Genomic DNA, 13,959 nt, shown 5'->3' with positions numbered 1-13,959 from the left:
GTCCGAAGACATCCTGGCTACATTAGTCGGTCGCGTGAAGAAGAGTGAGTTTTACTCTCTGCAAGTAGACGAGTCTACAGATGTGGCCAATCTGGCCAATCGTCCGTTACCTTCGTAACGTTACGTCCGTTACCTTTTCGAAGGCACGGTGCAGGAAGAGTTTTTGTGTTTTTTTGTCTTGTAAACAAACGCCACGCGCGAGCAAACTGTTCTCTCATTCTCTCATTCGCGGCTCTGTTGCTTTTTTTTTTTAAGGTGTGTGTGTGTGGGGGGGGGGGGGGGGGTTGGGGGTGCGTGAACCCGGTCGGGATGTAGAAGGGGGTGCGTGGCCTAAAAAGTTTGGGAACCGCTGCAATAGTGTATTCACGTCATTGTGATGCAAAGATGCTGCAAGTGCAAGACAAGACAAAGCGGAGTGGGCAGGGGGAGAAATAAAGACGCACGAATCCTCCATTATGTCTTTATAAACTGTACAGTCAAATCTGTGTGTCAGGATAACTACAACACTAAAGCTACACAACTACAGCTGTTCTCTGAGGCCCAGAGGAAAGCGGTCTGCATCCTATTTGAGTTGATGGTCGCTTAACAGTCAACCCAGAGAGAGCTGAGCAAAGAAAAACTTCCCTGTGGGATCAGGCAACATGGGGCCAAAAAAAACAAAACCATTTAAGAAAAGATGATAAATCCTGGGAGAGGCACAGCATCCGGGGGGTGGGGCTACAGATGATCCAGACAGGAAGAGAAACCAGCAGGATCTCTGAGCTTCGGTCCCAGTGGAGCAGATGGGAGGACGGCCATGGGGGCGGACTCTGCTACAGCAGCTTGCAGTCGGGATAATTATGGGAGAGAAATTGTCCGAGGTCAGATCCCAGAGTACTGGAAAGCCCAAACTGAAGGTAACATGTGGATGACTGCAGAGCAAGGACAAATAACTAAAAACAAAGATAGAGGTGTGTGTGTGTGTGTGTGTGATTTTTAAATGCAGTTTTATGGCTTCCTCTACATCATATCATGCATCATGTTTACAGCTCACTATGGTTTCACATATTGAATTGTGAGCAGTTATATTTCAACACTGAATATCAGCACACCATCCGTCCACAGGCAGCCTCTCATTTCACACTTCATGAGTTGTCTTGAGGTTGTAAAACCCCAAAACCATCAGGTACTCCAGAACAACAGCGAGAATAATGGTCATGTACGGTTTGACTGGGCTCAGGTATCGTGTGTCTGTGTTGTAGAGGTTGTCAGTAAAGAGCTTCAGCGTTGCTGTTTCTGGGTTTCTTGATCTTCTCAATGTTCTTCAGGATCATATCGTGAAGAATCACCTGAAAGCAACAAACAGACGTGTTAAGACCAACATGGTGCTGGTCACATCTCACTCCAGCAGCGAAGGACAGTTCCGGTAAGTAGCATAGACTTTATATCAAGATGGACGACATGACAGCTCCTCAAAAGTGAAGCCAGAACACGCGCTGGTGTATCTTCAAGTGTTGGTTTTTCTGATAAGTTTGGATTGAATTAGTTTTTTGAAGCTATAAAAAGGGGGTGTGATGTCATGATTGACAGCTGCTCTGAGCGTTGTTCTCTGTTACCACCATAGTCTGTATCTGGTGATCTTTAAACACTGGATACTCTGGTTCATGAGTCACTGACTGTGTCACGAGCTAGCTTAGCATCGACCCCACTGACAGTAAGGTGAGGCAGCACACGTATGTGTTCACATCAGTGTCAGCAAAGACAAATCACAGTCTGGGTCAGTTTGATCATGAATGCAGTTCTGTCTGCAGCGATGCTTCAAAATCAGAATCAGTTGTAAATGATGTGTTTCACATGCAGCCTCTCCTCTCCTCTGATCTGAGGTCAGGGTGTTTCACATGGATAACTCCATCATGTAGACGTCAGCCTCTTCCTGCATGAAGTCACTTCTGACTGTGTGGACGAGGGTTTAATAAGACAAACTCACATATTGATTCCTGAGCTCTGAAACGATGATTTTCAAACTGATGTACTCCTTCTCGTCGATCTCTGTGATAGTTCTCCTGTAGTCCTCCTGCAGAGTGGAGACAAAGACACTTGATCACAAATGCAACCAGCCTGCTGTTTCTCAGAGGCGAGACAGACTACGCATGCTACCCACCACGTGAGGGTACTTGACAATTTTGGAGACGAGCTTGGCTCTGGTGATGTAATATCTGGAGATCTGGTCCAAGTAAGACGCTGCCTCGGACTCCACCGTCCTCAGCTCGGCCACCGTCTCCTCCTGCAGACACAGAGGACACGTGAGACAAACAGGCGTGGTGGAAGTGGACACACTGAAGCTGAATCAGTTACACGTGGACACACACTTCTTCAGGGGCTGAAGATTTAAACCGGAAATTGTCTTCGTCTGACTTTGTTTCACCCATAATGTTATTTTGATAAAGCAAAGATTATGGCCGTTCCCTCTCCAGTTGTATAACATCAGCTCCTGTGTGGTCTCTGTGGGTTGTGATCCCTACAGATTGTTTTTCAGCCGTTTGTCTCAGAGTTTAACTCCTAAAAAAGAGAATCGGGGCAACAAACGTCCAGCGGCGTCTTGGTGGGACCAGAGGACTGCCCCATGCATAGAGTGCAGGTCTCTAATAAACACAGAGAAAACATCGGCCCAACGTTCTACTCTGAGCTTTGAAGTTGTGTCCACTGAATCTACACCCCAGACATTACTTCTGGTGTAACGATCACAGGTGGAGCATGTCAGTGCTGCCCCCCAGTGTCGACCACAGGGACTGCAGAAACAGCCTCCCTTCACTGTCACCGTGAGATGAAGAAGGAGAGTAAATACTGGAGAGTAGAGCCAATGAGAATCAAGCGTTGCAGTGATGTGTTATGTAGTAATCTGTTCAAAATGGTGCAACTTCAATCTAGTTCATTCTTGACTCATTAAATAGACTCTACCTAAAGTTAGAGTCTCTTTGGCAGGCAGGTGTGGATTCTGAATATCATCCACAGTATATAACAGCTGGACTTCCACCGCTTGTGTACTTTGTGGCTGTAGTGCCAACGTCATCGGTGTCTTCAGGTTAGTTTTTTTTTTTGATAATTTCTGAATTATTTCTCCTAATGTTTCCTGGAATAACCAGTGAGCGTCATTTGATGTTTGTTCCAGTGACAATAGAGACAAAGGCTGCCTCTGAAAACATACCGTACTTTTCGGACTATAAGCCGCTACTTTTTACCCCCCGCTTTGAGGCGTCGGCTTATAGTCCGGTGCGATTTATTTACGGATTTTTCCGTAACTTTTCTCCGCCACAACAACCGCAACTTCCGGTTCCGGTCTAACACAACATTTACTAGCTCCCGACACAGAACAGTTGCTACCAGCAACCCCTCTGCTAGCAGCTGTTACTGACAGGGTCGCTACAATATGGATGAAGTACCTTTGACCTCTCTCTCACTAGGACTGTTAACAAAAAAGGTTGAACGGCAAGATGCTTTTAACAGTACATGTCCGACTCGCTAGCTTCTAAGCTAATTTTAACATTCTGGCCAATGGGGAAATGCTAACCGCGATTAGCATTAGCGAATATATAATATATCTTTGTACATCTTGTCATGCAGACATACTTGCATTACAGACTAAGGTCTCTCACGGCTACCAAACGAAAAGCAATGAGGCAATAACTGTTGTTGCTCATAGCTCTGAATAGCTGTTGTGCTAGCAGCAACTGGCCAAGCCAGTTAGCCGTAAATGCTATTCAGAGCTATGAGCAACGTAGACACGCTGCATGAGAAGAGCAGCTTTTTCTCAAGTCTGCCAGTGGATCCTAACAGCGTGGAGCAGTGTGAAAGAATCCACCATCACCAACGGGTTCCGAAAGGCTGGACTACTACGAGATGAAGAGGACAGCGCAATGAGGACAACGCAAGCTCAGGGACGGATTTGCCTCGGGAGCAAAGTGACACTGAGGGTGCAGACGAAACACTGACTGCAAGCACGAACGAAGCAATTCTGAGGCTGTTTAATTCCGACACTGAAGAAGAGGACTTCAATGGTTTTAGTGCACAGGAGGACGATAGCGATCAATAGCGATCCTGCGTGTTTTTGTGTGCGTGTTTTTGAGTGCGTGTTTTTGAGTGAGAGAAATAAATGATCTTGGTTTGCAATATAACTCTGCTGTCCTGAGTCTGCATTTGGGTCCTTGAACACACCACATCATGAACCGGTAGGTACATGTCCGACTCGTGAGCTTCTAAGCTAATTTTAACATTACGGCCAATGGGGAAATGCTAACCGCGATTAGCATTGGCGAATATAATATATCTCCGTACATCTTTTCATGCAGACATACTTACAGACTAATGTCTCTCAAGGCTACCAAACGGAAGAAGTAAAACAAAGCAGCGTGTCTTCTCATTAGAATCGAAAAGCAACGAGGCAATAACTGTTGTTGCTCGTAGCTCGTAGCTTCGGAATACCGTAGCTGTTGTGCTAGCAGCTAGCAGAGCTACGAGCAACAACAGTTATTGCGTGTTTTTGTGTGCGTGTTTTTGTGTGCGAGAAATAAATCATCTTGGTTTGCAATATAACTCTGCTGTCCTGAGTCCTGTTGTTGCTCGTAGCTCTGCTAGCACAACAGCTACGGTATTCAGAAGCTACGAGCTATGAGCAACAATACGGCTCATTACTATGAGCCGTAATGTTAAAATTAGCTTAGAAGCTAGCGACATGTTATGATGTTCAGAGAAGAAGACAACTTTAGTACGGTACTGTTAAAAGCATCTTGCTGTTCAACGGGGACGCCTGCGGGTTATAGACCAGTGCAGCTTATCTGTGTACAAATTCTTTTTTCTTGTAAACATCAGCTGGTGCGGCCTATATACCGGTTCACTCTATAGCCCAGAAAGTACGGTATATATACTTATATGCTATTGAGTACTCTCAAACAGTATGTCACAGTTTTACAATTTCACACATGTTCTGTGACATGGCTTATGTTGGAGCCTAAAATGACTCCATCATGACTATTAAAATGAGGAAAACAGGGAGTGCTGCACTCAGTGCTGGGAGTGTTTTCAGCTCATGTGAGAAAGAAGTCCTTAGTATTAGCAGGCAGTCGGATTAAAAACTCTTTAATAATTGGACATAATTAATATAATAACTTTCAGCTTACAGTCAGATTGCCTCTGATGATTTAGAGACTTTTATCTGTACCGTATGACTGTTGCAATGTTCTGTAAGTATCGTTGTGGACATCTCAGTGGTGTTAACTCTTGTGAAACCTTCTCCACAGTTTGGACAGATTCTACTCATGAAGAGGCCTCGGGTTGAACATTTGTTCAGGACTTACCAAGACTGGGATGAATAAATATCAATGTACTTAGAACAGAATGAGAGTGAATGAATTGGAAGACACTCTCTATTTTACCAACAAATGTCTGTAATGAGAAATGACTCTGTTGTGTGAAACATATTCTTCCAGATGACGCAGTCAGTGAGGACTTACCTGTATGGAGACTCCAAAGTTATTTCCATCTTCTATTCTGGGGATGAGCAGCTGGACCCACATCTTCACCTGACACAGCAGAGACAAGATGATGAGCGGATGTTTCTCAGTGCAAACGACAGATGGCACAAAGATCTCACTGAGTGATGTCACAGAGGAGACCGGTGACAGGCGTCTGATATACGTTCAACTATCTCACAATAGTTGTAGTGAGAAACAATCTGAACCTCCTCCACGTCACATTGACACAGTCACGCATCAGAGCTGAACAGCAGAAGCAGCTGTTTCCTCATCCGGATGCATCTTAAGGTCCTCGGTCGGGCACCTAAAGAGGATGCTACTGATCCACTGTCCACACAAACTCTGGTGTGTTTGCCTGCTTTTCTTTTTCTTCAGCTGGCACTGAGACCTTAAAAAGATCTGCATTCAAACAGATACATCTTACACACATATATATATATATATATCTCCTGCAAGAACAGCAAGAAGTATCCGATTAGCTGATCTGAGACCACCTTCAGGCTCTCAGGATGTGAAGCGATCTATAGCTAATGCAAACTCAACGCAACCGGCTGCTGCTTCACATTAAAAGCTTTCCACTGGCGAAGGAGAACCAGGCTTTTATTTTTGACAGGGAGCTTAGCGGAGCTTTGTTAGCAGAGCTTTCCTTCAATAAAGACGGGTCCACACAACCAGATATGGGCCTTCTGTGCGTGTGTGTGTGTACGGACACTTACTGTGTTACACTTCTCAATCAATGTCCTGATCTCTGGTTTGACTCGTTCAATCAGGTCCACCAGCTTGGTGTTGCATTTCAACATCCCCTCTGGTACCACCACGGTTTTGGTTCCCCCTGGAACCAAACACAGCGTCCACAGTTACACACTCCTCTTCACACCAGAGACTGATGGTCCTGCTGGGTCGAGTTCTCACTCATGATCTGAGATCAATACAAGAGACTGGAAGGTCCGGGACATGCAGAGCCAGCTGACTGAGCACTGGGCTCAGCGGGCTCCTCACCACTGGTCAGGCGGTCCTTTCATGTAAGTGTGGTTAAAGTGCTCAGAGCTGGGCAATATGACTTATTCACGTAAAAATAAACGCAAAATGAATTTATGTTCTAAAACTGTGAACAAACACAAACAACAACCTTCTGAAGCTCTGATCTTTAGTTGTTACCTTGCCAGCTCTCATCGGTGACTCCGTCCTCTAGTTTCCTCTTCTTGGTGTTCTGCAGCAGAAACAGATGACGGCAGTTCATAGAAGCAATGAATCCAGAGTGAAACATCTCAACAGCCTGTCACGGAACGTTCTCCGTAGAACGAGTCCTGCTGACTGTGCTGATCCTCTCACATCATCACAATCGCATTTAGGCTCGTCAACATTTTCAATCGGGATTTGTTTTTAAACCTTTTGAATGTCACATAGAATGCAAGAATGCTATTGGCTGATCTGGAGGCAGGCTTAATCTCAAGTCCACAGACAAGAGGAGGAAGGTTTGTCTAGAGCAGCGGTTCCCAAACTTTTTAGGCCGCGCACCCCCTTCTACATCCCGACCGGGTTCGCGCACCCCCCCCCCCCCCCTTAATAAAAAAAGCAACAGAGCCTTTTAAGCCTTCATAGCCGCATAAGAATCGGACCAATGAGAGAACAGTTTGCTCGCGCGTGGCATTTGTTTACAAGATTTATTCCGCTGTTAAATGTTGCAGTGTGAACACAAACCGAACAAAGGAGCAACTGCAACAAAGCAAACAAACTGAAGGTGTGAAAACGCCCCGAAACACTGCAACAAAGTTTCAATAACTTTCAGTGACACAAGGCGTCACTTTTAAAGAGCAATACGGATGCGAGCACACACGCACAGGCTCAGAGGCAGATTATCACATTTCATTTACAATTAATGAGCGACTAATGTAGCCAGGATGTCTTCGGACAAAGCATCGATGCGGCGCGACACAGTGTTGTTGGACACCGGGATCATGTCCAACTTTTTTGCTTCTTTCTCCCCAATCATACATTCCACCATCTCTCTGGCAGCTGGCAAGCTCACGTCTTCGGCGATTGTGTGCGGTAGCCCCTTTCTCGCTATTCTGTAACCAGATATGAAGCCCGTAGTGCGTCATTTATAGACCCAACACATGAATGAGACTCCAGTTGTTTTTGGCTGTTTTGTAACTCCTCCAATTTGGATATAAACAATGTAAGGGGCTTTTGACTTGCACTGGCATGCTTGGTGTTCAGGTGGCGACGTAAATAAGAGCTTCAGACTGTTAGCCAGAACCTCACTGCACACCACACACTGTGGCTTTGGGGAATCTGCGTTGCCAATCCAAGTGAAGCCCAGACACAGATACTTTTCATCATATTTCCTCTTGTTTTCCCCAGTCTGATGCTCACCCTCGTTTCCTCTTTTTTCACCTTGACTCCGCGATGGGCCGATGTGCTCCCGATTTGTCTGTGCAATCCCTTCCTCCTTTTCGGTCTCCGTCTCATCTTCCTCTGACTCTGGCTCGATTTCTTCTCCCGGTCTCTCCCCAACGCACCTCTCCGTTCCCCTCGCCTCCGATTCCTCTCTCTCTCTCTCTCTCTCTCCCTCTCCTCTTTTACGACTGATAGCTTTTTAAATTAAAATTACATTTTTTTTTTATATTTAATATTATTACACCATCAGACCGCCATTACACTTTTCCTCTCGCGCACCCCCTAGAGGCAGGTCGCGCACCCCCCACTTTGGGAATCCCTGGTCTAGAGCCAGTGCTGGGTCTGTCCGTGGTGGACTACTGTAGAAACAGTCTTCCCACTCTTACTGCTGATGCCTCACGTTTTATCGCCTCTTATCGTCAGTTTTGTCGGATTGCAGCTCATAAAACCTTCTTGGGTTATTTACCCCGTTGGTAGTACTCTGTCTCTATGTTGATACTTTTACCTGTTTTAGAGGCATTTCATAAATTTCCAGGTTAGAGTCACTTAAGCCAAAACTCTGGGGTTGAGTTGCTCTTTGTGGTAGTGGGCGTGGTCTGTGGTAGTGGGCGGGGTCTGTGCTCAGCTGCAGGGAGGTGTGTGGGAGTGGTTCAGGGGACAGTGCCCAGCTGTAACCTGTTGCTAATCATCCCTCATCCTGTTAAGCAGCAGCAGGCCGGCACTCTGGTGGCCGGTGACACACAGGGAGGAAATGATCTGCGATTTAAAATGCTACAATAAATTCAAGGAGAACGTCACTGCAATGACAGTCTGAGGTAGGAGTGTCATGTCATGCTTTTTCATGTTCTGTGTGAGTCCTGATGTAGGTCCAGACACCAGACTGCTTTGTGTTTCATATTCCCTCTGGTAGTCGTGGTGCTCACAGACCCTGCCACGCTGCTTCTGTTCTTTTTAAACTGAGCGTCAGTGATTCGTTGTGTCTTGAGCTCACTACTCTGAGCCTCTGAGGAACTAGGCCGCATACCTCTGTCACATATCTCCTTTATGCACGGGACACTTCTCAGCATGGAGGACGGAAGTGCTGAGGAGGTCCACATGAACCGTAAACCTTCTGTCTGTAATCCAACGAATGGACTCAACAGCTCCGCTTCATGCTGATCTGCTACATTGAATGTATCGACTGCAGGCCATAGTCAGACTGTTAGAGCTACGCTAGCTAACACCTGTGGAACGGCCATACAGTTGGGAGGCATTACCAGGATGATGCAGGTCTCCGCTGTCATCCTGACTTCTAGCACCAGGTATGGATCAAGCTCCAGAAAACACTGGCCACGAAATTACACACAATGCAGTGTGTACAAATGGGTGATCAGAAAAGAGGCCCAAATGAATAAGACTCTCTAGTAAGGAGCCACTGTCCATCGCTTCAGTGCAGAGAAGCTTTCCTCAGAGATCGACTAGTTTATAGAGCAGTTCCAGTGTGAGGGTGTATCTGGTGTGCACTAAGTAATAAAATATTGAGTGTTTGTGTGTTGTATAGATTTTATGTGTTCAACTGCATCTTAACTCACACAGTCACAGTTATGCTGTGTTCATTATCTGTATTTCTATGCGTACCTGTGATTACCAACAGATCGCTCAGAGCCTCTGATCCCACGCCGTCGGGTCTGGCTCACACATTGGATTTCGTTGTAATTTAATGCTAATAACCGGATCAACAGGATGCCAAGAGAACTCCACAATGATGCCGATCTGAATTCATGCTTCTACAGGTCTGTCGGCAAGACGAACTGTTGGAATGCTGCTTTCTGAACGGACTTCTGATCCATCAGAGCTGGACTGTGCCGACACTGAAGCTGCTCCATCGACACTCGATATAACGTCATCAGGGCGTAAACACAGAAGCAGCATTATGGTTTATTCACCAACGTGAGGAGAGTCATCAGTGATGGGCTTCAATGAGCAAGTATGCAGTTAGTCTGTTGATAGAAACCATGAGCTGAAGTCTAGATTTCTTTAGTTAAATGTCTAATCATCAAATATTATACTTCTTGTAACTATTCTGGGGCAACAGTGTTATGGGAAAATATGTCAGAGTCTTATGCTTTAGGGTTAAAGCCAGGTGTCTTGTCATGTTATCCTGTGCATTGTTTGTCTTCAAAGACGGGGACACACACAGAGGCCTTGATTACAGTATTTCCTTGATGAGCATTAGAGGAAGGGCATGACCCTCTTTAGGTATTTATGATGTGTGATGGTTCACAGGTTTATTCCGTCTCTGCAATACAGTGACTTAACTCTTTGACCAGGTCACAGTGACATCAAAGGAAGCATCTGGCTGGGTGTATCCATGGTTTATTGTGGGGCAAACTGATAACAAAGGGATTTGTAAACAGGCCATGAAGTGCCTTCAGGGTATCGTAAAGACAGGACACTATGCTGCAAAGGAAAACATCTGCCTTGACTTGTTTTCCTCTTCTGTCTCATTATTTATTCTTGTTTGCAAACCAAGATAACGGCATGCTGGCTGAGTATAAATGTCCATGCATTTAACTGTCGTCAGAGCACCTCTTGCAGATGACGGTGATGTATCTGTTCTCTTTGCGTGCAAGCAAATAAATTGACTATTACAACTTTGATCCTTCATCAAGACTCTGTTTCATTTGACATTGATTTGAAAACACTTTACACTTTTCTCCCGACTATTCATAGAAATATTCCACAACAGCTGTCGCCATCTTTACAGTTACCATGGTTACAGGTGACCTGTTTACACTGGAATGGTTCACTCTCCACTCGTCATTCATTATAATTCATCTTTTTTCAAATTACTTCATTTAGTTGAGCTTGACTGCCGCTTGTCATATGACTGAATTTCCATGAGGTCACCTGACAACAACTGCCCCATCTCCATGACAACTGCCCCCTAAAGAGACCAAGAGACGTGTCTGGAAGCGACCTGGGAACCCATCGGCTATCTATCAGACGACTACGCCGCCCGGGGAACCGGTACAACATCCTGACCACGACGTTCCCTTCAGTGCACCGGTCAACAGTTCAGTCTGAGACGCAGGACGACCTCAAGCCAGACATTGTGGTCACGCGATAGGTGAGGAGCTCCCAGAATGCATTTCGGCCAATGAGTTCGGCCTGTTTTGCTCTCCACAAAGGAACTGTTTACGTTCATGCAACCAAAGACCGCTGTAACGTGATTGGTCAACACTACTCAGCCTGCAGCGTTATGATTGACTCTGTTTACACCTCGTAGTGAGCATTCTGTCGTCAGGATATGTTTCCTGTAGTTTCAGTCAACCAATGATTTCAATGACTTTACCAGTTTTGGGAACCTCTGCTCCATAATGCAGCCAAAGAGCATCTTTTCATGTGGCCCTGCCCATCAGGTGGGTCACAGTCACATTATGACTGCTGGACTGCAGACTCACCAGGTCCACGCCATCATGGCTGTTGGTGAAGAGGATGGGCTCTGGCACTTTGAACGTCACCTCTGAATGGATCTCTTTCAGGTCGACCACGTTGAGAATGGGCTCCTGCATGAAGAGCACATGGAACAGGTTGAAAATTAACAAAACATAGAAAAGAAAATATTACAAAAGGCCTGCAAATGTATGAACACATCTCAAGTGTTTCAGGGTCACAGCTTCCTCTGAGCTGGTGGAGACAGGATACGAGGGGAAAGAGATGCTACATATTTTAACCGGGGACATGGTGTTCTGATTTATGCGCCCCATCGTATCAAAATGTGCAGAGAAATTACATTTTTTAAACGGGTGAATAATCATAGAAGGAAAATCAGATGTGGAAACACTGACAAATAAACCACTCAATTATGAGTGCTGTTCTAGTGCTCTGTAAGACCTCCATGATTTCACTCATCAGTGGGGACCGGCGCTCCATGTAGTGGTCTTTGCTGGACCCTTTAGACCACAGCACTGGGAATCTTTTGAGGAGCTGGGACCAGTGTCTCCATTAAGACCGGGGGGACGTTTCACCCACCAGAAGGAGCCTGGTCGGGTCGGGGGCATGGATGGAAAGGAAATGTTTGACTTCCCAGCACAGAATTCAGATGAAAATAAGTGGATCTTCTGCATTATGGGGCCCATAGAGCAGGCACTGCAGTGTGTTCTTGAACCTGAAACCGGTCCGATTAGAACTCTGAATTGTGAAACGAGCCCTCGGTCACTTACCTTGAGGAATTGATCCAACTCCAGGAGCTTTTTAGGGAAGAAGCTGGCAACCAGGTGCTCGGCCTGCAGCAGGAAAGAGGGAAGGTTTCATGATGCGCTGAACGTTTGCTTACAGCGCTAACAGAAGGCGTGAGGATCAGAGGATCTACTCACCTCACTGCTGATCTGCTCCCTGAACGTTTCCACCTGTCAACAGATGGACGGCCAGTTAGAACACAAACACATTCCTGGAGCGTTGCCCAATAGGGCGACGCACTGGCTACTTTACTGTAGAGCCCATATGATCATGTGATGACTCAGCGCCAGCCTGTGAGCATTACTGACCTTACTGTATTTACAAACAGCCCAATATGATATGTCAGCCTAATTCAACTATTATATCTAATACATAGTAGCCTACTACTAATGTGTTACAGCAGTTTGAGAAGCATATACGATGCACAGCTGTACTGGTTAATGAAGCAGCGACGCTGTCCGTTTCACCAGGTTATATTCATGTACTACATGATCATCTATTGTCCTTAAAGGGAAGTTTGTGGAGATTAAATCATATATCGAGTTGTCATGATACACATTACGTCTGCATTAATAACGACCACATACTAACAAGTTAATTACAATAATTCTGCTTACTGGAATACCACAAGCTATTGCCTTATTCCGAATACAAACGTGTACGCAAACATAGCCAGTGAATAGCTGGGAATGTACTTATTCATATATTTATTATAAAATCTTTCTTGAAACTGTTAAATGTATTTTTTTCACTTTCATTTTCTTCCCCTCTACAATAAATGGTTTACAGTGTGTATTTCATAAAGCATAACCTTATTTGTTTAGTACATTACTAGAAAACGTGCTGTATCGCGAATTATATTGTTATCGAGATATGACATGACCTATTGATTTTGGACATATCGATGAGCCCTCCGCAATCTGCACGACAAATAAAGCATCAACACATGCGTGACCGGTAATATAATCATCCATGCATAGCAACAGACGGGATCATACGAGGTTTCCACGGTACACGCGCAGTCATTGTAGTCACGGAGACCAGGTGGAACGTGTGGAGTGGGAGTGGAGCTCCGTGTCCAGGCCGTGGATGGACGAGGTCCAGGCCCGGAGTGTCTCCGAGGGGTCGGGCGGGCGGCTCACACACTCACCCTGGTCTTCAGGTCCCGGTCGACCTTCAGAAGAGACGACATAGCGATGAATACACGTCAAAAACCCGCTCGGTTGTCCGGAAAAGCAAAATCTTTTCACTGTCGCTCGAGCAAGCATGCAAGGATGCGCCGTTTCCGCAAGCTAATGACGCAATCAAAAAGCGACACGACATTGCGTTTTGTTTTTCTCATTGGTACCGTCAGCAGGTATTCCCTGGCGGTCAGCAGTATGTGGCACCGCCCTCCCAGACGGAGCTGGCGTAAAAATCGAGCAGACCCTTATTGACGACATTTTCTTTATTTTTTAAAGGCGGCTGAAAACGGTCCGACTTGACCGCAGTTTTTTGTCACCGTCCCCTGCTGCTGCCGCCTGCTCTCGTGCAGCTCATCTGGAACGAGCCGAGTGAGGGTTCTGTCCCGCCGTCGTGTGTTAGAGGGTTCTGTCCCACCGTCATGTGTTTGAGGGTTCTCTCGCAGACATTTTGAGCCTGCAAAGTCAATTTACACAGAAACACTTAAGATTAAAGATGGAAAAACTCCACATGAAATCACACATGAAGCGTGCCCAGGGGCTGAGCGAGAGAGAAAAGCGCCTTCTTGCTATGCTTCTATGCTGTCAAAAAGAAAAATGAAGAACGACGATTGTAAAGTTTCTACTCAGTATTTAATCCTGTGCAGAAT

General features: G+C 45.7%; 1 protein-coding gene across 1 annotated transcript; it reads right to left on the bottom strand.

Annotated features, from left to right (window-relative positions):
* Positions 1-444: 444 nt before the first annotated feature.
* Positions 445-13,415, bottom strand: LOC306786890 (proteasome activator complex subunit 3-like). The gene is made up of 10 exons (XM_079281809.1): positions 13,279-13,415; positions 12,266-12,298; positions 12,113-12,175; positions 11,351-11,455; positions 6,666-6,717; positions 6,224-6,339; positions 5,487-5,555; positions 2,141-2,263; positions 1,967-2,053; positions 445-1,328 (listed from the first exon to the last, which is right to left on the bottom strand). The coding sequence occupies exons 1-10, from the start codon at positions 13,318-13,320 to the stop codon at positions 1,248-1,250; spliced, it is 771 nt and encodes a 256-aa protein (XP_079137935.1). The 5' UTR covers positions 13,321-13,415; the 3' UTR covers positions 445-1,247.
* Between the last annotated feature and the right edge of the window lie 544 nt (positions 13,416-13,959).

Source organism: Melanostigma gelatinosum (assembly GCF_949748355.1).
Source record: "Melanostigma gelatinosum genome assembly, chromosome: 13".
Classification (NCBI taxonomy): domain Eukaryota; kingdom Metazoa; phylum Chordata; class Actinopteri; order Perciformes; family Zoarcidae; genus Melanostigma; species Melanostigma gelatinosum.
The sequence above is the reverse complement of the archived record's forward strand: the minus strand, read 5'-3'. Positions and strand labels throughout refer to the sequence as shown.

Bases quoted from the DNA above. Each gene is read 5' to 3' on its own strand.
- LOC306786890 (XM_079281809.1), bottom strand. From the start codon at position 13,320: ATGTCGTCTCTTCTGAAGGTCGACCGGGACCTGAAGACCAGG. The intron at 11,456-12,112 runs GTAAGTGACCGA...CTCTTCATGCAG, and splicing joins AGTTGGATCAATTCCTCAAG to GAGCCCATTCTCAACGTGGT. The intron at 2,054-2,140 runs GTGGGTAGCATG...TCCACTCTGCAG, and splicing joins TTGTCAAGTACCCTCACGTG to GAGGACTACAGGAGAACTAT.